This window comes from Myxocyprinus asiaticus, chromosome 11 (assembly GCF_019703515.2).
Source record: "Myxocyprinus asiaticus isolate MX2 ecotype Aquarium Trade chromosome 11, UBuf_Myxa_2, whole genome shotgun sequence".
Taxonomy (NCBI): Eukaryota; Metazoa; Chordata; class Actinopteri; order Cypriniformes; family Catostomidae; genus Myxocyprinus; species Myxocyprinus asiaticus.
The window spans coordinates 34,289,636-34,312,648 of NC_059354.1; the positions used below are offsets into that span (position 1 = coordinate 34,289,636).

General features: G+C 40.7%; 1 protein-coding gene and 1 pseudogene across 3 annotated transcripts in view; one reads left to right on the top strand and one right to left on the bottom strand.

Moving 5' to 3' along the window:
- Positions 1–488: 488 nt before the first annotated feature.
- LOC127448018 (ladderlectin-like) overlaps positions 489–23,013 on the bottom strand; it is a 29,218-nt pseudogene continuing 6,693 nt past the window's right edge.
- The window catches only part of LOC127448373 (uncharacterized), a 50,925-nt gene continuing 38,406 nt past the window's right edge, over positions 10,495–23,013 (top strand). Inside the window, exons 1-7 of one of the 3 annotated variants that reach the window (XM_051710841.1) lie at positions 10,495–10,574; positions 10,658–10,778; positions 10,869–10,932; positions 11,384–12,164; positions 12,609–12,785; positions 18,706–18,801; positions 19,803–19,947. In XM_051710841.1, coding sequence (XP_051566801.1) covers positions 12,018–12,164; positions 12,609–12,785; positions 18,706–18,801; positions 19,803–19,947 — 565 coding nt within the window. In that variant the 5' untranslated portion in view covers positions 10,495–10,574; positions 10,658–10,778; positions 10,869–10,932; positions 11,384–12,017. Of the gene's footprint in view, positions 10,575–10,657; positions 10,933–11,383; positions 12,165–12,608; positions 12,786–16,019; positions 18,635–18,705; positions 18,802–19,802; positions 19,948–23,013 lie in introns of those variants that run through there. The other 2 variants (XM_051710842.1, XR_007898514.1) reach the window with 2 other exon arrangements.

Genomic DNA, 23,013 nt, shown 5'->3' on the forward strand with positions numbered 1-23,013 from the left:
TCTCTCCATAAGAAACAAGGTTTGCTTTATCAATGATTTTAGTGTTTCAGAAAGGTTTTAAAAAGATATTGAAGTTAAGAATACAATTTAAGATAAGATTGATGACAGAATAATATTTTGGTAGAGATTATGTATGTAATATAACAACGAAATTAATGTAATACAATCAAAGTTCATCTGGAACAGATTGATTTCTTGTGATCAGTCAAGGCCTTTGGCACAAATGTAGCTCATTGATGCTGAACAGGTAATATCATTCCAGCAACGGTTAACTGTTGGGTCCAATGAACATGAAATAACTTAAAATGATCATATTTGTGTCTGAATCAAAATATGTTATACACATATTTCGGTCATGGAATAGTATGAAATGTTCAACTTGAGGCTTTGTGACATCCAAACTATCCATTGTATTTTATTATAAATTATAGAATTGTGAATACATATTGACAGTATTCAAGAAAACAAACTATTCTTACTGGTCATGCTTATCTCCAATAATTCTCGGTACCACCCGCGTTGTTAGGTTCTGCAGAGCACCAGTTGGTGTAGTTGAAGGTGGTCCCATCACTCCACAACCATTGTCCCTCCTAATGAGTGAAGAGAATGATTACAAAGAGTGTACTTAGATTCAGTGTACTGTACTAAGATAAAAAAAAAAAAAGGACAATTCAGTCTTTACATTCTAACATAGTAACTCTTGAAAGAAGTCCATGTACCCATCTTCATTAGAAACATAAATTTCAAGATAGCCAGACCAATAAGCCTATTTAGGCCACACAACGTAACAGCTATTTGTCATCCTTTTAAAAGTAGAACAATTTACTTGTTCACCATCAGGACCACCAATATACATCCAGAAACAGACAGCAGACTGAGCAGAAAATCGTTTTCAGCTTTATTGTGCACTGATGCAAGATTTGCATCAAGGCTTTGACAGTTTTTCTAAAGAGATATTTTTTACAGTTAATGCAAAATCTAAAGTTTTTAGCATAAGTCACAGAATATTATGAGTATTCTTCAATAATTTCCAATCAACATTTCTGTCAAACAATGTCTGGTCCTCAATATTCCTGTATTAATTATTTGCACATAAGGAGTTTTACTTTAAAATGATAAACTTCAGCTTGCTACAACTAACACATTACCTCTGCTGCAGCCCAGTTCATTTGCTGAGAGAACAATTTGTAGCATTGTGTGGCATGGGGGGCGTGGTTATGTGTCGGTCTGCAGGAGAGAGAGAGCGGTAAGGCTCGTCACCTGGCTCATAATTATCTCTAACACCTGTCTCTCATTATAGTGATGGCAGAGGGAGACTTAAAGGCACACCAGAGCATCAGAGAGGGGAGAGAGTAACCTAAAGCACAACAGCCAGAGCATCAGAGAGGGGAGAGAGTAACCTAAAGCACAACAGCCAGAGCCTCTGGGAGTGTACCACATTTATTAACTTGTTTGTTTATAATGACGGTTACCATCTCGTGTGTGTGTGTGTGTGTGTGTGTGTGTGTGTGTGTGTGTGTGTGTGTGTGTGTGTGTGCGCGCGCGTGTGTGTGAGAGAGAGAGAGAGAGAGAGAAAAGAAACTGCCAATTAAAGAACTGACCTTGAACCTTCTTCGTTGTCTCCTGACTCCTCCATTGCCCCGAACTAAGAACATTTCCATACATTGCTCTCCAAAAGGTGTCCATCCAAAGGTACAGTTTTCATCTACATAGTACATAAACTTTAAGGCTCTATTAATATTTACAGCCAAAACAGGATTTTTATTAGTATTTGTAGTAGTAGTATCATTAGTATTATGATTTTACATACTATCAATTGTGTGCGTGTGTGTATGAGCAAGCGCACAAATACTGAAAATGTACTTTATAGTGATGTAACAAAGTGAATTGATTTGATTTAATTTGATATAATAGTAAAGTACTTTTGCAATGCCAACTAAATGTCTTGGTTGCCTGCTGTATCTCCCAGGGAGAATATTCCAAAAAGAAGCAGAAGAGTTATCACCACCATGACAAATCTGAAATTTAATAAGCAGGACAGATTGTTCAGATTGTTACCTCCAAATTTTCAAGATGTGTGAAGTTCCATGAAGCCTCACTTTTTTACTTTACTTGATGTCATGTGTATATAATTAACAAGGATGTACTAGCATGTGATTGTATGTTGAGAAAACAATAACATTTTAATTTAATTCTGCTTTTAGGGAAAATTGGAACCAAGAAAGCTGGTCATTAAACACCTTAATCTGCCATCTTATTTAACCATCTGAATGTGATTCTTATCAAAAAATGTAAACAACTTTATCTTTACCTCCATCAACATTGACCTGTGAAGACAAACAGTGGGAATGTTTGCTCTGTCACAGACAGTGCAACAACAATATAGTTTCTGTATATCAATTAAGACCTAAAAACTTCTTGTAGAATCATCCTGATCAATTTAAGGGGTAATTTGGAAATGTATGAATTCCAGCAGATTCCATGTGTTTTGGATGATGCAAGTGATCTTGCTTAGTCCTTGAACTCTAACCAATAATTACAAAGATACATCAACACCTTTGTATTTAATTCAACACAAAGTTTCACATATATAATGCTAGTTGGAAGAGTTTTCCAACCATTGTTTTGGTCACTAGATTAAAATTAGTGGTAAAGTTTGATAAGTGAGTTTTCTTGTTCTGTAATGTGATTATCCTCAAGATATCTTTAAATGAATAGTAGCTGGTGGCATAATCAAGACCAGGATGAGCATCTGGGAGAAGTTGCACCACCTGTGCATTACAACTTAGCCTAACTATAGCACCTATGGCCACTAAATTACATTCTACACATTATTAAATATTTGTACATTGGAACATTAAACATAAGCTCACATTGAAACTGATTATTTTAGGACCCCTCTGACCAGAAGTAACGGTTGGAATAAAATGGCAGATCAATTTATTAATGGACATGTACAAAAAGGGCTAGTGAAACCTTTCGCAGTGCTCTAATTGGTGAATTTCTATACCTTGATAACAAAAATGTATTGATGTAATCCAATGGGGGGTGCAATTATATTCAGGATTTTTCTCCTGGTTGGAGGCATCTATAAATATTTAGTTGGATTATGGTTCAAATATTTTTGTGTAATTTATATTTACACCATAATTAGACTAACTGGCCCCTAGTTCTTTTGACTTACGTAATATGTTAATGTAACTCTTAAGGAATGCTCTTGGAATGTTGTTCCAGGACCAACAAGAATGTTGATCTAGAAAAATGTGCTACTTTAAATTACATTCACTGTCATTTAAAGACAAGATAACATGATATGTTAATTTATATATATAAAAAAAGAAAATTTGTTTTATTAAAACAGTCTCTTTGTGAAACCTGTTTTGTGTGCTGGTGTTATATATTGTAGGCTAATATTTCAGGCACTCCTTTCTTTAACATTTTCCCTGTTTACTCATTGTTAACATTTTTTCAATAAACATTTGTCTTGGTCCTGCTTACTAAATCCAAATTTTTTGAATTGACAGCTTAAATTCCCATTCTATACTGTAAACTCATTTAATAGAGTTAAACCAAAACAATGTTATGAAAACTAATGATTATGCTTCACTGGCTCATCATGCAATTATATTTCAATTGAAAAAGGAGATGATGTCTTTGAGACAATCAATAACATGACTGCATCAAACACACAGTAGGCTATTTTTTTTTAGGTCGTACCAAACTACAATTTTAACACATGCAACCTAAATGAAGATTAATTTTTGTAACATGCAATATTTGCCATCATACTGGGACATTAGTTTTTAAATCTGCGTTTTCACTTCCACATTCTGGTGTTAAAGTGACTTTCACATTCAGCCACCTACTGATTGGGGCTGGTTAAATGTGGAGACTTATAGTAAAAAATGACTTAAACATTGTCCTGTTTCTCACCCTCACCTATCATATCACTTTAACCACTGGAGTCTTATGGATTACTTTTATGCTGCCTTTATGTGCTTTTTGGTCCATCTGAGTTCTGGTTACCATTCTGTTGCATTGAATGGACCTACAGAGCTGACATATCCTTCTAAAACTCTTTGTGTTCTGCAGAAGGAAGAAAGTCATACACATCAGGGATGACATGAGGGTTAGTAAATGATGAGAGAATTTTCATTTTGGGTGAACTATTCCTTTAAAGCAATATAGAACAAACCAAACATAGAAGAATATTGTTTAGTTTAAGTATTGGAATGGAATGTTGTGGAAATTACATTCTATTTTTCAGTGTTAGTTCACCCAAAAATACTAATTATCTCATCATTTACTCACCATCATGCCATCCCATTCTGCAAAACACAAAGATTTTTAAAATAATATTTCAGCTCTGTAGGTCCATACAATGCGAATGTTGAGTGAATGGTGACCAGAACTGTGAAGGCCCTAAAGGCAGTATAAAAGTGATCCATACAACCCAGTGGTTAAATTTACAGTATATCTTCTGTTGGTGAGGAACAGATCAATATTTAAGAGCTATATATATATATATATATATTTGTAAATCTACACTTTCACTTCCACATTCTGGTGTTGAAGTGATTTTCACTTTCGCATTCGGTAACCTACTGGTTGGGGCAGGTCAAAGGTGGAAACTAATAGTAAAAAGGGACTTAAATATTGATCTGTTTCTCACCCTTATCATCATATTGCTTCTGAAAATATGGATTTAAACACTGGAGTCATATGGATTACTTTTATGCCTCCTTTATGTCATTTTTGGACCTTCTAAGTTCTCGTCACCATTCACTTGCATCGTGTGGACCTACAGAGCTGAAATATTCTTCTAAAAATCCTAATTTGTGTTCTGCCGAAGAAAGAGAGTCATACACATCTGTGATGACATGAGGGTGAGTAAATGATGATAGCATTTTCACTTTTGGTTGAACTATCCTTTTAATATTGTCAAAAGTTTTTTCCTCTTGAGAGAATATGAAATATGTGATGATAATAAAATATCATTTTACATGGTATGCGCAGTAATATTGTTATAAAGTTTAAAAATGTTATACAACCATGGCTGCTAGAATTGTATGGTTAATCACTGATCAGATGTGTATATAAATGTAACCAGGTGAAAAATAAGACAACATTTCAATTGTGAAACTGGTTATTAAAGCCCTTAATTAAGTGTATTGTCCATACCGTGTGCACAGATGTCCTTCTCATCTAGTGATAAAATGTTACGCTGGAATGTGAGTTACCGTTCTGTCCAGGAGTGTCGCGAGGGGCTAGGTCGGAGAAAGATTTCTGATGGAGGAATTGTAACGATTCGAGCGAAAGACACAGGATGGCGGAAGGGAGAATGGCATGGGGAGACATTTATCATGTTATGGCGACAGTAATCAAGACATTCATTTTATCAAAATTATCAGTAAGTAAGATATACTAAAAGGAAAAAGTAAAGCAGCATGTGTGATGGATCTGATTTTGAGCAAACAATTAATACATTGAGAAATATAAAAAATGAAGCCGGTAAGGAGATGGTAGAAAGAGAAATCAAATTGATTGTAACTTTTGCTAAACAATCAGAACAACAAAAGTATCCTGTTAAACTAACAAAAGCAATTGAGAAAGAGAGAGGAATAGTGAAAGCTTTATCCTGTCTCAGTAACGGAAGAATAATGATCAAAAGCAAGGACGAGAATTAGAAACAAAAGATTCTTAAAATGAAAACACTAACAGGAGGAAAGGTAGTATACACAGAAATAGGCGATAAAACTAGAGGGGTCATTTCAGAAGTACCTCTTAATGTAAGTATGGATGACATCAAAGGAAGTTTGGATGGTGGCACAGTAATTTCTGCTAGAAGATTGCAGACGTGGAAAGACAATAAAAGGTTTGACAGCATGAGCATGTTGATTCGATTTGAAGGAAATGCCCTACCGACAAAAGTGAAGCTAGGGTTTATAAGCTTTTCGGTATGAGAGTATATACCCCCACCTTTGAGATGTGTTAAATGCCAACGCAGGGGACACACTGCAAATACCTGTAAAGGGAAAATGCGCTGTGCAAAATGCGGAGGAGAACATGAGTATGGCAAGTGTGAGGAGGGAACAGAGATCAAATGTTGTAACTGCGGGGGAGGCCATAGCGCTGCGTATGCAGGATGCCCCATACAACAAGAAGCTCGGGAAATACAAAAAATAAAGACAGTGCAAAATATAACATATGCAGAAGCTACCTGTAAGATAAAAGGCATAGCAGAAACAAAGAGAATAAATGTGCAAGGAACCAATATGGAATCTTCCATCCAGAATAATGTAAATCCTGCAAGAAATGAATCAGATGTTCTGCTTGTGATGAACAAAATTGATTTTGTTGCATTTATTTGTGCAGTGATAAGTGGTACAGCGCCAGTAGAAAGAAAGTCAGAAAAGTTAAAGATAACTGTAGGATGTGCTAACAAATTCCTAAAGTTAACAGGAATTTCAGCTGAAGAAGTCCATGAGATTTTATAAGCGAAAGAAGGAACTGTTGCTTTGGACGTGACTCAGAGTAACAATACATAATCCTGTAATGTCTTTCCTACTGTTACATTGGAATGCCAGGAGGTTAATAGCAAATGGGCAGGAATTTAAAAAACATATCACAGAAATGGGAAAAACACCAGATATTATTTGTATCCAAGAAACATGTTTAAATAGCTCCTTGGAATTTATGATCAATGGATATGTAGTAGAGAGGAGAGACAGAGAAAATGGCAGAGGTGGAGGGGTTGCAACATTTATTAAAGAACGCATAGCATATAAAAGAATATATAAAAATAGTAATGCAGAATACATACATACAGAAATAATGGGAATGAAGTAATTAGAATTATAAATGTTTATAATCCATGTAAAGAAATAAGTAATACTATTTTAAAAGAGGTGATGGGTGACAAACAGGGCAAAAATATTATGTGTGGGGATTTTAATGCACATAATGGTTTATGGGGTAGTAAAAACACTGATAATAATGAGGAAATAATAGAAGAATTTATAGAAGAACATTCACTGGTTTGTTTGAATGATGGGAAGCCAACAAGAATGGATATAACAAGAGGTAGCACGTCATGTTTAGATCTCACAATAATGTCAGCAGCATTAGCTGGTAAATGTACAGTGCATGAAGATAATATGGGCAGTGATCACTGGCCAGTAATATGTAATATGTGAAATGCAAAATATTAATCAATGTGTAAGATGGAGATTTAAACAGGCAAAATGGAATTGGAATAATATGAAATTGGAAGGAAGTGTTGAGGAAAAATATAATAAAATAGTAGAAAGAATTATCTTTGCATCAAAACAGTCTATTCCTTTAATAAGAGATAAAGGAAAGTAAAAGAAAAGTGTACCATGGTGGTCAGAAGAATGCACAGTGGCAATTTGAGAAAGAAATAAAGCATTTCGAATTTTAAAAAGATTAATAACTCAAGATACATTCGTAGAGTATCAGAAGAAAAGCGCAATTGGAAAAAGGGTAATTAAAAATGCAAAAAGAAAAGCGTGGCAAGAGTTCTGCAATACAATTGGGAGAGAGGCTGAAATACATGTGGTATGGAGAATGATTAGGAAAATGAATGGTATTAATAAACATAAGCAGATCCCTGTAATAGAAGAGAAAGGGAAAATGGCCATTACAAATAAGGAAAAAGCAGAAGTCTTAGCTACAACCTTCGCTATAATCCACAGTATTGAAAACTTGGATGATAAGTTTTTAAAAAGAAGACAAGGAATTAGCAAAATATATAAGAATGTCCGTATGAAAAACAAGGAGCAGATAGCAATATGGATGAAGATTTTAATTCTTTTGAGTTAAAAACAGCCATTAACAATTCAAGGAATACAACACCAGGGAGAGACATGGTCAGTTACAGTATGTTAAAAAACTTACCAGAGATAGCCATTAAAGCATTATTGGATTTATATAATAATGTATGCAATGAAAGTACTTTACCCAAAGATTGGAAAAGTGCAATAGTGATACCAATATTTAAACCAGGGAAAGATGCAACAAAATCTAACAGCTATTAGACCAATTGCACTCACATCTACATTGTGCAAAGTTATGGAGAAAATGATAGTAAGAAGGTTGAATTACTTTTTGGAGAAAACAATAAATATTATCACCAGATCAGAGTGGTTTTAGGAAAAAGAGATCTACAATGGATGCTCTGATATTATTTGAAAATGATGCAAAAAAAGCGAGAGAGACTTATAATGAGAGAATATCTTGTTGCAGTTTTCTTAGATATTGAAAAAGCATACAACACTTTATGGAGGGAAGGACTTTTAATTAAACTAAATAAACTTGGAATGGGGGGAGAATATATAACTGGATATTAGATTTCCTATTTGAACATACATCCCATGTAAGAATAGGGGAAGAAATGTCAGCGCTGTATGATATCATGAATGGGACTCCACAAGGAAGTGTCATCAGTCCAATTTTATTTAATTTAATGATTAATGATATATTTGAAAAAGTTAAACCAAATATTGGAAAGGCATTATATGCCGATGATGGAGCAGTATGGAAAAGAGGTAGGAATTTAAGAAATGTAGGAATACAAGAAACATTAAGTGAAGTTGAAGAATGGTCAATAGATTGGGGATTAACATTTTCAGAACCAAAGGCTCAATATATGATTTTTACAAAGAAAAAGAAAATGGAACAAATGATTCTGAAATTATATGATCAACCACTAGAAAGAGTGACAGAATTTAAGTATCTTGTATTAATCTTTGATGAGAAATTAACATGGAAGAGACATATTAAGAAAATTGAAAACAAATGTAAAGGTATAATAAATTGCATGTCTTCAATAGCCAAGATGCATGGGGAGCCAGCAAGAGTTCACTGTAACATGTATATCAAGCCTTAATACATTCTAGTATAGACTATGGGTGTGCAGTGTATGGGGCTGGATCTAAATCAGAATTGAAGAAATTGGATAATTTACAGTCTAGAGCACTTAGAATCTGTTGTGGAGCAATAAGATCAACCTCTTTAGATGCCATCAGGGTTGAAATGGGGGAGATGCCATTAGACTTAAGAAGGGAAAAACTAGCTATGATTTATTGGGTTAACTTGCAAGGAAGTGACAACAATCATCGTGCACTCACAGTTTTAAAAGACTGCTGGGAATACAAAAATAATGGAGGAAATAGCTTTGGATGGAAGTACGAACAGTGGGTCAAGGATTGTGGTCTGGAGAAAGAAGTCATCTGCCCTAATATGCCATTACATGGTGTGCCAGTATGGATCTTTCCTGAACCTATTGTTGAAATGAGATTATTAGAGGCCCGGGAAAAAGCAGAAGAAGGGTATAGCAGTAGTAATGAAATCAATGTTTTTATGAAAGAAAATTTTTACTCTTTTATGCAGATGTTTACAGACGGATCTAAAGATCCATTTAATCAAAAAGTTGGTATAGGTGTATATATTCCGAGATTTAAGACAAAAATAAGTCTAAGAATAACTGATAAATTGTCTGTATATTCCACAGAGTTAATTGCAATAATAGTAGGGCTACAATGGATTGAGCAGACTAAGCCAGTTCGGACTGAAATTTGTTCGGACTTGTTGTCAGCTCTTAAAAGTATAATGTCTACAAGAACTGACAGAGAAGATCTACTGATGGAGATCTATACATTATTTTACAGATTGAAAGCAGAGGGTATAACATTGTACTTTTGTTGGATACCAGCACACACTGGGATAGCAGGGAATGAAATAGCTGATAAATTAGCAAAAAAAAGCATTAAAGAAAAACTTGGTGGATATTAAAGTACCCCTAGGGAGAAGTGAGGTAAAATCAGTGATTAAAAAGAAACTAGTCAATTTATGGCAACAAAGGTGGAAAAATAGCTGCACAGGGAGATGGTATTATAATATTGCAAAATTAGTAGGAAAATAACAATTTTATAGAAGGTATAGAAAGGAAGAAGTAATGATCTCTAGATTAAGACTGGGACACACAGGATTAAATTCAACACTTGCAATATTGGGGAAGCATGAAAATGGTATGTGTGATGAATGTGATGTTTTAGAAACAGTAGAGCATGTGATTTTTTTAAATGTAACAAATATGATGATCAACGTAGTTTTTAATAATATAAAGGATAGACCAGTAAATGTCACGGACCTCTTGGGAAAGGGTTTGAGAGATTCTCAGACATATAGAGCTGTTTTAACCTTTTTAAAGAATACAGGACTAGAGCATAGGCTATAATGTATGGGGATCATGGTGCTTCTGCTCATCCTGGAGGTTGAGGAGCCCAGTGTGGAAGCTGGAGGAGCTGAACACGCAGCGCCAGCTGAAGCATGGGCTCTGATCCTCTGGGGTGAGTGGGGCATTACATCCTTGTATATAAAAAAATACAAAATAAAATAAAATATAGATGCATCACCCATTTAAGGTATACAGTATGTGGCGATAATACTCCTAAGGAGTGAGCGGCCATTAACAAGACGAAGAAGAAGGAGTGTCGCGAGAGTTTACATGCAAGCAGCATAATTTACAATGCGGTTCAGGTGGTGCTTATGCGGTGAGAAATTAATACATTAAAAGTTGATATGACAACAAAATAGTGAGAAATATGTACTTATAGTGACATAAACTGTTTTGCAGTGTGTCTGTGAAACAGATGGCTGTGGGTCGCGCCGATTGATACCGATTTCAGTTGAGGCGTTTCTCCGCGTGTGAAAGCAAATCTCATCAATATTTCTCAAAGAGCATGAGTGTTGATGAAGTATCAATATCTAAGTGACGTTGAAATCATTTTGTGCACAATTGTATGTGAATTAGGGTGGTTTAATTGTGTTTTTCTTGTTTGATCAAGAGGGGAGAAAAACGTGCTCCATAGGCCCTCTGTGTGTATTTCCGAGTGGCTGTGAAGCATCAGAGTGAGTTTTATCTAATTTTATTTGTTTTAGAAGTGTTTGTGTTCATGGAAAAGTGTATTTCCTGAAATGAATGAAGTAATAATGTTAAGGTAACTTCATGTTTTCTAAATGTTAAGGGAAAGTTTTATATTTTGTTTTTTTACTGAACAAAGAGAGAGAGGGGTTCATCAAATGCTGTGTGTCAGTGTGTACATGTGCCAGTGTGATGATGTGCAGTAAGTGTAACTCATTTAGTTAATTTCCAAAGTGGCACTAGCGTGTTTTTTTCACTACTGTGAGTGTTTAAATAGCAAAATGTTTGCAGTGCTCAATATGTATTAATTATAACAGAGAAATGTAAAGTGTGAGTGCATATTTCTTTCTGATTGATACTTTTGGTTGAATTGAAGCAGCCTTATGTGGCATGCCATGCATACAAATGTTATATTTGTTTATGTATGTTTTTCTCTAGGATAAGAGGCTGCCATTGTCTATTCTGTCTTTGCTCACTACGTTGTCTATGTTGTTCATTCTGCCAAGTTTGTCTATACTGCCTGGGGAAAGAGAGAAAAAAAGAGACAGACTCATTTTGTTGTTTGTACAAAACCACTCTCAATTCTGTTAATCAATATAAGATCATTTTTCCTGCCTGAATTCCAAATTCTCCAAATACTGCATAATTAACGCTGTGCTGTTACAAGTGCAGTCTGGTATAAAACAACCCCAATTTATAATAATTTTATCCTGTGCCCTGTTGTTGTCATTTATTCACATTACCGGGCCACAGAGATTTTTGGTACCAGGAGTGGGGTTCCATTGCTTATTTGGGGTTGACAGGCAGGTAGAGTGGGAGGAGCATAGACAACAGTAGTAGTGAAGAGTGGTCAAGTCCCAGTGCCAAGAGGATCAATGACGCGGAGTGTGACATGCCTGGAGAGCCTGTGAGGGAGCAAGGGACCAATTTCCAGCAACGCAGGAGGGTGTTCACATCATCGTGGAGTTCGTTGGCAAAGGAGACCACAAGAGATCAGCTCTTCAGGTTTGACTGAAGCAACTGTGACTGTTTTGTGACTGTGTGCGATTCAAGGTAGAGACATTGTAAGAACATGGACCAGGATGAGGGTGTGCCTGCTGCTCAGGCTGGGACCAGCCAGGATGTGGACCATGTGGGTGCTGTGGACCATAGTGATGGGGGTAATCCTGTTGCCCAGCTACAGAGACAAATTTATGAGCTAGGTCAAAGACATGACCAAGTAATTTCAACTCTTGCTAACATGAGTAATGCTGCTACCAGATCGTATGTGTATATCCCAAGAGAACATCAAATTGTACCATTCAGTGGTGATCTGGGTAAAGATGGTCAAACTGTAGATGAGTTTATAGACTAAGTTGAATGTGTAATCAGGGTGAGAGGTTTAAACACTGACGATTAAGTAGACTTCATTCTTTCTCATTTAAGGGGTTCAGCATTAGATGAGGTTAAACTGTGTATGGGAGGAGAGACAAAACAACCTCAAGATCTGTTTTCATATCTGAAAGGAGCCTTTAGGGAGAAACGTACCACACCACAGTTGTTGCATGCTTTTTATGCACACCGACAGTTAGAGGGGGAAGATTTTCGTGAATATTCCCATGTTCTCTCTCAGTTGCTCAACTCTGCTTTCCAACATTCCACTAATGTTGTGTCTGACCCACAGGTCACGCTTAGAGATCAGTTCATTGAAGGGGTAAGAGACACCACCCTGCGTAGAGATTTGTGTAAGCTTGTCAGAGAGAAGCCACAGTCCACTCTCTTTGATGTTCATGAAGAGGCTATGATGTGGGTGGTGGAGGGCAGACCCCGTGGTTCTAATGTGTCCAGAAATCGAAATATCGTGAGTACAGGGTCGGGGGGAATATCTGAATGTTCAAACCCCGGTAACAGTGCACAAAGTGACATAATAGGGGTTTTGCAAGAGGTAGTAAAACTAATCACTCAGCAGAGTAAAGCTATGGGAGAGCTCGCTAATGCAGTTTGTGAACTCACTGTACAGAAAGCTGGTTCAAATAGTAGTCAGAGTGGGAAGTCTAAGTTCAAACACAAGTATACAGATGACAGCCAACACATATGTTTAAGGTGTGAGGGGGTGGGGCATGTAGCCAGACAGTATACTGGGCCACTTAATTCCAAAGACCATTCTGTTGCCACCACAAACTCTGTGGTACAGGGAAACGGGGTCCCTCCATTGCAGTGAGCCGAGCAATGCGAGGAAAGTCAGAAGTCTCAATGGGTAGCCCGTTAACTAAAGAATGTTTCTTAGAGCGTGCAGTTGGCAAGTGCCCTGAAGTAGATATTCTCATTGGAGGTGTTCCAGTTAGATGTCTACTGGACACAGGAAGTAATGTGAGTACCTTAGCAGAAAGCTGCAAAGAGTCAGACTCAACTCCCCCGGGCATAATAGTCATAAATATCGCTAAAAGATGCAGACAGCTTGCACTTACTGAGTTTGACACCACTCTAGGAGGAAAGCTGGACTCTGTATGGAGGGAAGCCTTTCATCGTGTACAGGGAGTTGAACTGGTTGAGACAACGGCAACCACCAGAGTAATTGGCACCCACAAAACACATGTACCAGCATCTTCTGTAGCCACAGTCTATGCCAGAGTAAACAAGAGAACTAGCGACACCGATGCTTGGTGGGTGCTAGAGCCCGGGAGCATGCCATTGCCAGGTGGGTTGATTCCCATCCCCACTGTGGTGTCATCCAGTAGTCGAGTGTTTCCAGTGCAAGTGGTAAACTTTTCTCAGGAGGATGTTTGGCTGCCCCCTAAAGTGTGTTTTGGAATGCTTAACCACCTGTCGGTGTGTTGAGAGTCACCCCTGCGAAGTGAGATTTCAGTGTATCTCTGCTGATCATGAAGAGGTGACGATCAATCAGAAGGTTAAACCAGGGTCTGATACTGATCTGGAGAATCTGTTAAGTAGACTGCGTATAGGGGGTACACCAGAACAGCAAGCAAAGCTAGATGTACTACTCATGAAATATGATGATGTGTTTGCAGTCCATGATGAAGACCTGGGGTACACAGATCGAGTGAGACACGAGATCCCATTGACAGATGATAATCCTAACTCTCAGCCATACCGCCGCATACCACCAACGCAGTTTGAAGAGGTTAGAGAGCATATCTCTGAACTACTCAGAAAGGGTGTCTTATGTGAAAGCTCGAGTTCATATGCTTCACCAGTTGTGTTGGTATGCAAGGCTGATGGAAGTCTGAGGCTGTGCGTGGATTATAGGAGACTGAATTCTAAGACTAGATGTGATGCTTTCCCGTTGCCATGTATAGATGAGAGCCTGGATGCATTGGGCAGAGCTCAAATCTTCTCGACCATAGACCTTGCTAGCAGATACCACCAAGTGGCAGTCATGAGAAAGATAGACACAAGACAGCTTTCGTTACACCGTTTAGGCTGTACAAATACCGGCGGATGCCCTTCGGGTTATGCAATGCACCCGCAATGTTTCAGCGCCTCATGCAGGCTATCATGAGCAACTTGGTATTTCAGATCGTTCTCATCTACTTGGATGATTTGCTGGTGTACTTGTCCACCTTTCAAGATCATGTAGTGAGACTTGAAACAGTGTTAAAAAGGCTGAGGGAGACTGGGCTGAAAGTGAAAATAGAGAAGTGTCATTTTCTGCAGCCAGAAGTCAGGTTCCTGGGCCATCAAGTTTCAGTGGAGGGGGTGCGTACCAACCCCGACAAAATAAGTGCAGTTCAGGAGTGGCCAGTCCCAAGTACTCCTAAGGAACTTAGATCATTCTTAGGGTTCTGTAGCTATTACAGGAGATTCATTGAGGGTTTCTCCCAGATAGCTGGACCGCTACACGATGTAGTAAACGTGTGCCATACAGAGAGAAGTCCCTACAAGGTAGCTCTGGTCTATAAAAGCTCGTGGACTCCCCAATGTCAAATGGCCTTCGAACGTCTCAAAGACAAACTTACTAGTGTGCCAACTTTGGGGTATGCTGATTTCACCCTTCCATTTGTGATAGAGATGGATGCGAGCAGCCTTGGGTTGGGTGCAGTGTTGTACCAGCATCAACAGGGTAGAAAGACAGTGATAGCCTGTGCGAGTAGGAGGTTAAGGGGGGCTGAGAAAAATGATTGGAACTATAACAGCATGAAGCTGGAGCTGTTAGCGCTTAAGTGGGCGGTTACAGAAAATTTTCTGCGTTATCTGCTAGGGTCCAAGTGCACCATCATAACAGATAACAACCCCCTCTGCCCAAATTAGGTGCCATTGAACAACGGTGGGCTGCTCAGCTCGCCATTTTTGACTTTGAGGTCAGGTACCGCCCGGGACGATGCAACAGTGCAGCTGATGCTCTTTCCAGGAGGCCAGGACTAGATGAGCCAGAGCCTGAAAGTGAAGACACAGAGTATGATGGCTGTGTGGTGATATGTAACTCGCTTAGGGCAGGGACACCTCTGGGACTAGACTTGTTGGCAGCAGGAGTTGAATGCAGTAAAGTCAGGCAGTTACAAGCATCCTTACTATGAGAAGAGGATGTTGGGTGTGAGAATTCCCTCACTTTGCCAGGATATTCAAAAGCTGAACTTATTCAGTTTCAGCAGTCTGATCCAACACTCAGGGTGTTCAGACAGTTCTGGAGTCATCAAAGAAAACCCACTCACAAAGAGAGATTAGACTTGTCCAAACCTGTGTGGTCCCTGCTGAAACAGTGGCAAAAGATCAGAGAAAAGGAAGGTCTCTTATACCATGTAATTGACGATGTCTATACTGGAGAATGTCACCAGTTGTTGTTACCAGCCTGTCTGACTGAGCAAGTCCTAAAGAAGGTTCACGATCAAATGGGGAATCAGGGTATAGAGAGAACCTTAGGTCTGTTGAAGCAGAGATGTTTTTGGGGAGGCATGTACAAGGATGCGGAAGAGTGGGTGAAAAGATGTGATCAATGCGTGCTAGCAAAGATGCCGCAGCCCAAGATTAGAGCACCCTGGATGTTATTCTTATCTTCCCGACCACTGGAAGTTGTGGCAGTAGATTTCACTACACTGGAGTCAGCCACGGATGGGCATGAAAATGTTCTAGTAGTGACTGATGTGTTCACAAAGTTCAGTCAAGCGTTTCTCACCTATGACCAGAAGGCTGAGACCACGCCCAAGGTCCTCTTAAGAGAATGGTTCCTGATATATGTAGTTCCACAATGCTTGCACTCTGACCAGGGCAGAAATTTTGAGAGCACTGTTATCGCTGAGCTCTGCAAGTTGTATGGAGTTAAGAAAACTTGCACGACACCGCACCACCCCCAGGGGAATCTGCAATGTGAGAGATTCAACAGAACTCTTCATGACCTCTTAAAGTCTCTCCCACCAGAGAAGAAACGCAGATGGCTGTAATACTTACCTTTAGGTGGCCACCTATTTGTGCTGCTTGTTCAGCCCGGCTGCCGTGGCCTTCCATTCTTCTGCTCCTTTCCAGCCCCACGTTGGGTGCCAATTTGTTGTGGCTTCTGCCGCCTTTGTGAAAAATCACTCTCAAAATCTTGGGGTTTTGATGCCAGAAAATAGACTTTATTATCAGAAATAGCAAAGCCGAATCAGTCTGCAGAGCAACTCCAACATCTGGGTTGGTACCCGTTTTTATACATATACTGTAATCTACCAAGACGTGGCTAATATATTCCATATGTGTCACTGGACACCTACCATATGTGAGGGGCCCCACATTCCATTCCAAAACAGACCTCTACACGAACACACACATTAAGATACATGCTTTGACCATCAGAAATAATTGTAGAATAAAATGGCTATATTTACATTGATTCTACTTGATTAATTTATATTCAACTTTATAAAAATATTCTACAGTGTCCACTCCAGCGTATTTCCTTTGATGTTCCACTCCAGTGTCCGCTCCAGCATATTTCCTTATTAAAGACTTTAAAGTTAATCTACTCCTGCGTCTCTTCCTCTTCCACTCCAAGAACCCAGCGTTACAGAAGAACTGACCTACAAACGGACTTAGCACCCACCACTTTCACCTGAATCATGGAGTTTACCAGTTTATTTATGGATTTATTCAAACAAGAATATGGTATATTCTCCCTGAATATACCATCAAGTTCTGTCAACTCGCCACTTCCACCTCTATCTCGGACCCCTCAAATGGAGAATCGTCCATTTTCAGAATACGTTCAAACCACCTTAGCCATACATCATCTCTCGCTCTTGTCATCTCCCAAGACAAACCCGGTCCCCAAGCCTTCCACGGCCCCTGTCCCCAAGCCTTCCACGGCCCCTGTCCCCAAGCCTTCCATGGCCCCTGTCAGCAAGGTAATTCCACTCCTTACTTTTCCCTCTTACACTGTGAATTATGGCGGGAACCCTGGGCCACAACCAATGCCCATGCCTGCTACGGTTAATGAGCCAGTGCCCATGCCTGCCACAGTTAATGAGCCAGAGCCAATGCCTGTAGCCTTGACCATCCCAGAGCCAATGCCTGTAGCCTTGACCATCCCAGAGCCAATGCCTGTAGCCTCGACCATCCCAGAGCCAATGCCTGTAGCCTCGACCGTCCCCGTTATCACACTCCCTGCTGGCCAGAAGAGGAGGAGGAGGAGGAAATGGACACCTTCTCTCCAGTCTCTGTCCATGTTCACGACCACGGAGGTCGTTCCCCTGACTCTGCCAGTGCTCGCGGCCACGGAGTTCGATCCCCAGTCTCTGCCTGTACTCTCTATCATGGGAGTCACTTCCCAGTCATCCACGGCTCTTAGCCCCGAGCCATCCACAGACTCTTCCCTTGATCCTCCCAAGACTCCGCTTTCCATGGCCTCATTCTTCAAACCTCCCATGGCCTCATCCCTCGAGCCCTCCACGGCCTCGTCCTTCGATCCTCCCATGCCTCTGCCTTCCATGGCTCCACCCCTTGAGCCTTCCACAGCTCCGACTTCCTTGACTTCGCCTCCCTCAGCCCTGCCCCTTGAGCTTTCATGGCTCCGCCTCCCTTGGCTCCACCCCTCGAGCCTTCCACGGTTCCGCTTCCCTGGCTCCATCTCCCATGACTCCACCCCTCGAGCCTTCCACGGCTCCACCTTCCTTGACTCCGCCTCCCTCGGCTACGCCCCTCGAGCCTTCCATGGCTCCGCCTTCCTGGGCTCCATCTCCCATGACTCCACCTACCACGGCTTTGCCCCCTCGAGCCTCTCACGGCTCCGCCTTCCTCTGTCGACCCTTCCTTGGCTCCGCCCTCTGTCTCTCCTACTACTCCACCCTCAGTTCCTGGATCTCTCCCTCCTACGGCTCTGCCCATTCCACCATGCTCTCCACTACATGTGTCTCAATACCCCAATCCTCCTGTGGCTCTGCCAACTCCTCCTATGGTGCCTCCCCTTGAGACCCAAATCCTCCATCCTCCTGTGGCTCCGTCTCCGGACCCATCTCCGGCTCCGCCATCGAGACCTCAAGTTCCTGCTCTGTGGCCACCTCCTAGCCCTCCTGATCCAGTCCCTGCTCTGTGGCCACCTCACAGGCCTCCTGACACAGTCCCTGTCCTGCGGCCACCTCCCAGGCCCCCGGATCCATTCCCAGCCCTGAAGCCGCCCCCCAGGCCTACTGTTCATCTTCCTTGGATTCTAATTCACCTTCTGCGTCACCCTACCCTCCTCATCCGTCTTTGGGGCGCCAGGAGTCGCCCTTTAAAGCAGGGGTAATGTCACAGTTATTCACCGTTCTGTTTTGTGGACTCTTATTTTGATATGGTTTTTGTGTCATCCTTAGTTTCACCTGGACTACACTTCCCATAATGCACTGTCCTCATCACTGCCATCTGTTCCCAACCTTCCTCACCTGTCCTCCATTTCCTCATCAGCACCTGTGTGTATAAATACCCTCCAGTTTTATTAATTCCTTGTCAGTTCTTGTATTGTTATGTTGTGTTTTTAATGTGTGATTTAGTTTGTTATGAATTGCTACGTTGTTATGTTTTGTGTGATGTTCCACTCCAGCGTCCACTCCAGCGTATTTCCTATGATGTTCCACTCCAGCGTCCACTCCAGCGTGTTTCCTTATTAAAGGCTTTAAAGTTAATCTACTCCTGCGTCTCTTCCTCTTCCACTCCAAGAGCCTAGCATTACAGATACCATGTACCCCCTTTGTTTTTCTTTGATATTTTTAAAGCAGCATAAATTGAATCTGGAATTTATATGCGTCAAACGATCATGTCTCGTGCATGCACTCTTTATATTAAAGCAGGTTTTAACCATTGATTTAACAAATACAAAATATTGTCCTGCATAAAGTGAGATTTTGTCCAATATATTAGATGAAATCATGTTCAATGATCCCAAAACAAATAAAAATTATAATTATTATTAAATTAGGACACACTGATCTACAAGATCATACATGTTTATTGGTTTTGATGCAGGGATTTTTGTGTGTGTGTTCGCCAGGATTCAAGGAAAAATGCTTTGCCAATATACAGTATTATTAAGCTTACATATTCAATTGAGGGTGTTCTAACGTTCACAACCCTGCAGATCCAGGCCTGCATCTAGCTGGCAGCTGCACTGACATGATGGCAAAACAACAAGATACCTTACTTATCTATTAATTTATTATCAAATAGTAGTGTAGCTACTAGCTCACCTTTTGCTGCACTGCCATGTTCACATCCTCGTGCTCTCAGGCAATGTGACGACTACGATTCCAAAAGTAATATTTGCTAATTCTCACAGTCACTCTACACTCCCTTTCGATTTCCTTGTGTTCTTAACTTTGAGTTATACTTTGCATTAATTTAGGCTATAAGGTTTGCAACTTCACTAAAACAATGTTTGATCTCCATAACCTCAGGCCTATTGCTTATTTTGCAGATTCCCAAACCACCATGTCACGAAGCACATTTTGGGTTGAGCGAGCAGCCTGAGAGAGCGGAGTGGAATCTTCAAAAAGGCGCTCTAGGTGGAATTATAACCGCTCCTCTCAACGCTCCGCTCACATGCTCTGGATGGCATGAGGGTGAGTAAGTGATGAGAGAATTTTCATTTTTTGGGTGAACTATCCCTTTAAGATTGTCAAAAGTTTTTTTCACTAGAAAAAAAAAGTGAGAGAGCAAAATAAATATTTTTAGAACTATGTGTCGATAATAAAATATCATATTAATTGGTATGCACAGTAATATTGTTATAAAGTTTACAATATTTATACAGCCACTGCTGCTAGAATTGTATGGTTAATCACTCATCAAATGTGTATATAAAACTTTGTTGTTCTCATCAGCATCTTTCTGTACACTGGATTTTATGTGTCTGCCACAATCTCTGCAATGGCAACTACCTGGCACAGCATGTCTGCACCTACCACAGCTTGCCCCTTACACTGAAAAAGTGTTAACCTGCGGTGGCATCTAAATTGACTGGTTCCTTTTTTAGGAACTCGAGCTGCGTAATCTCATTGGGACACGTCCTGAGTGTCACGAGGTCTGAAGCCCTACAATCATGCCAATTTATTAGCTGATGGTACTTAAGCGACACCCCTAGGGAGCTACGTCATGGGCTCCATAATGGCACTCACTTTCACACCATCAAGCCAGATTTTCTGTTCTTTAGTGCATGATTTTGTCTAAGCCCGTGTTTGTTCCAGCGACTCCTGTCGAAGCGAGGATTATTAATCCTGCCTTTTGAGTGGCTAACACGTAAGGATATCATTTATACAGCATCAATTTCAGAGCAATTTTTATGTATTTTTTTCCAAACATTACCAGGGTCCGACGGACAGCTGCGCTTTTCGAGGCTCGCAATTTCTCACCACGTGACATTATCCCCACTTGTTCCAGTTCCACGGCTCCAGATTTGGAGCTCCGTGTGTGGGAGCCATTGTGATTTTGGCTTTGTGTCTTCGAAGTTTGGCCTCTGCCTCCATGACCAAGGAGCTCGGGGCATGCGTAATATACTGTAACTCAATGTACCATAAAAATAGGTCTACACACAGAACTGATGGGCTTGCTGTGTAATGAAGGATAAGCCCCCATTTAGTGAATGAAATTGGACCATATATACGTATCCGTTTCTCTCCTGTTTGTACCGGAATGAGTTCACTGTTGTACGTGCCTCGAACGTCCGACAACCAGAATACACAGCTTGCTGGGGAGCGAACATAAAAAAATAAAAAATAAATGTTTCCCGAAATCAGCCTTTGTCTCCATGTCCAAGGGTCTCGAGATATGCATAACATAATTCGATGTTCATTGGGAACAAGTGTACACAAAACACACAGTGAACATAAATACCACACGCTGTCCCACCATAAGAATGCTGGGGCCATTGTGGTGAATCAGTTTTCTTAAATAAACATTCCCCCCAATGTTCATACACTTTTCCCCATTCAAATACCAGGGAAAAGGTTTATTCTTTCAGTATACCTGCTGTCAATACATTTCAGGGTGCTCATCATTTATGCCTAAATACAATAAAGGCAAAAACATTATCAAATTCCCTTCAACCAGCCGCAGTATTGGAGGAGCGAAGGGTTCACTTGGCTTTTACAGTTTTTCTGGTCCCGAAAAAAGATGGCGGCTTGTGTCCCATTCTGGATTTTGAGATGTTTGAATTTCAGTCTAATCAAATGTCAATTCAGAATGCTGATGCAGAAACAAATAATGTCACAAGTGCAGCTGGGGGACTAGTTTGTGACAGTAGATTTGAAGGATGTTTATTTCCACATTCAGATTGCGACGAAGCACAGGCACTTTCTCAGATTTGCTTACGGGGGCAAGCATATTAATTTAGCATCTTTCCGTTCGGACTTAAACTGGCAACATGCACCTTCACAAAATGCATGGATGCAGCTTTGACGCCCTTGAGGCTTCAAGGCATCCACATTTTGAATTATCTCAACGATTGGTTGGTGTTTACCTACTCGAAGACTTTGGCTGCCAAACATCAAGATGTCATTTTTAGCCATTTGATCTAGGGCTGTGTGTAAGCTAGACGAGTGTCTTTTTGCCAGGGCAACAGACTCTGTTTCTAGGGGTGGAGCTTGATTCGCGAGTGATGCAGTGAGGCACGTTCTCCCTGCGAGAATATTTCATAGGCTTTTGGGGCTCATGATCACGGCTTCCGCTGTCATTCCCTCAGGCATGTTCCATGCGAGACCTTTTCAGTGCTGAATGAACTCCACAAAGGGACTGCAACCACTGACGCATGCGTTCCATGGAAACGGACCCATTTTTTGATGTCGGACCTGTTCGCTTCGAGCGAGACGTCACACTATCCCCTCTGGTTTTCCCTCTTGCCCCCAGCACTGCTGGGCATTGATACGTTGGCGCATCAGTGGCCGACAATGCATCTTTAAACATTTCCACTGATCAGTCTGCTGCACGCAGTTCTACAGAGAGTTCGGTAGGATCGGGTTCGGCTTCTGTTAGTGGTGCTGTTTTGGCCATCTCAAGTATGGTTTTGGGCTCTGGTCTCTCTCCTGGAGAAAGTGCCTTGGGAGATTCCTGTCAGAACAGACATGTTGTCTCAGGGTCGGAGCAGCATTTGGCACCCCCTGGCCAGACTTGTGGAAGTTATGGGTATGGCTTCTCAACGGGGCGCTCTTTTGAGTGATGGGTTATCCTCCGCTGTGGTTGATACCATTCTGAATGCTAGAGCTCCATCATCTAGGAAGCTTTATACATTTAAGTGGTGTATTTCTGCTTCTTGGTGTACAGCACGAGGTGAAAATCCAGTTCACTGCCCTATCGGTACAGTGCTGGATTTTTTAGCAAGAGCGTTTTGGGGCCGGGGTTGCCCCTGCAATGCTTAAAGTTTATGTTGGTGCTGGAACGGCTGAGCAGGCGCTTATCAATGGTGTCTCTGTCGGTAGACATTCTGTTGTCTCTCGTGTTATGCTCTGGGTATGCAGGCTTAGACCTTTTCGTCCCATCTGCATTCCCTTATGGGATTTATCTGTTGTTTTACAGGCACTCTTGGGTGCTCCGTTTGAGCCATTGGCAACAGTTGCTGATAGGTTTCTGACTTTTAAAATGGCCCTGCTAGCAGCATTTGCATCGTTTAAAAGGGTTGGTGATTTTGCATGCCC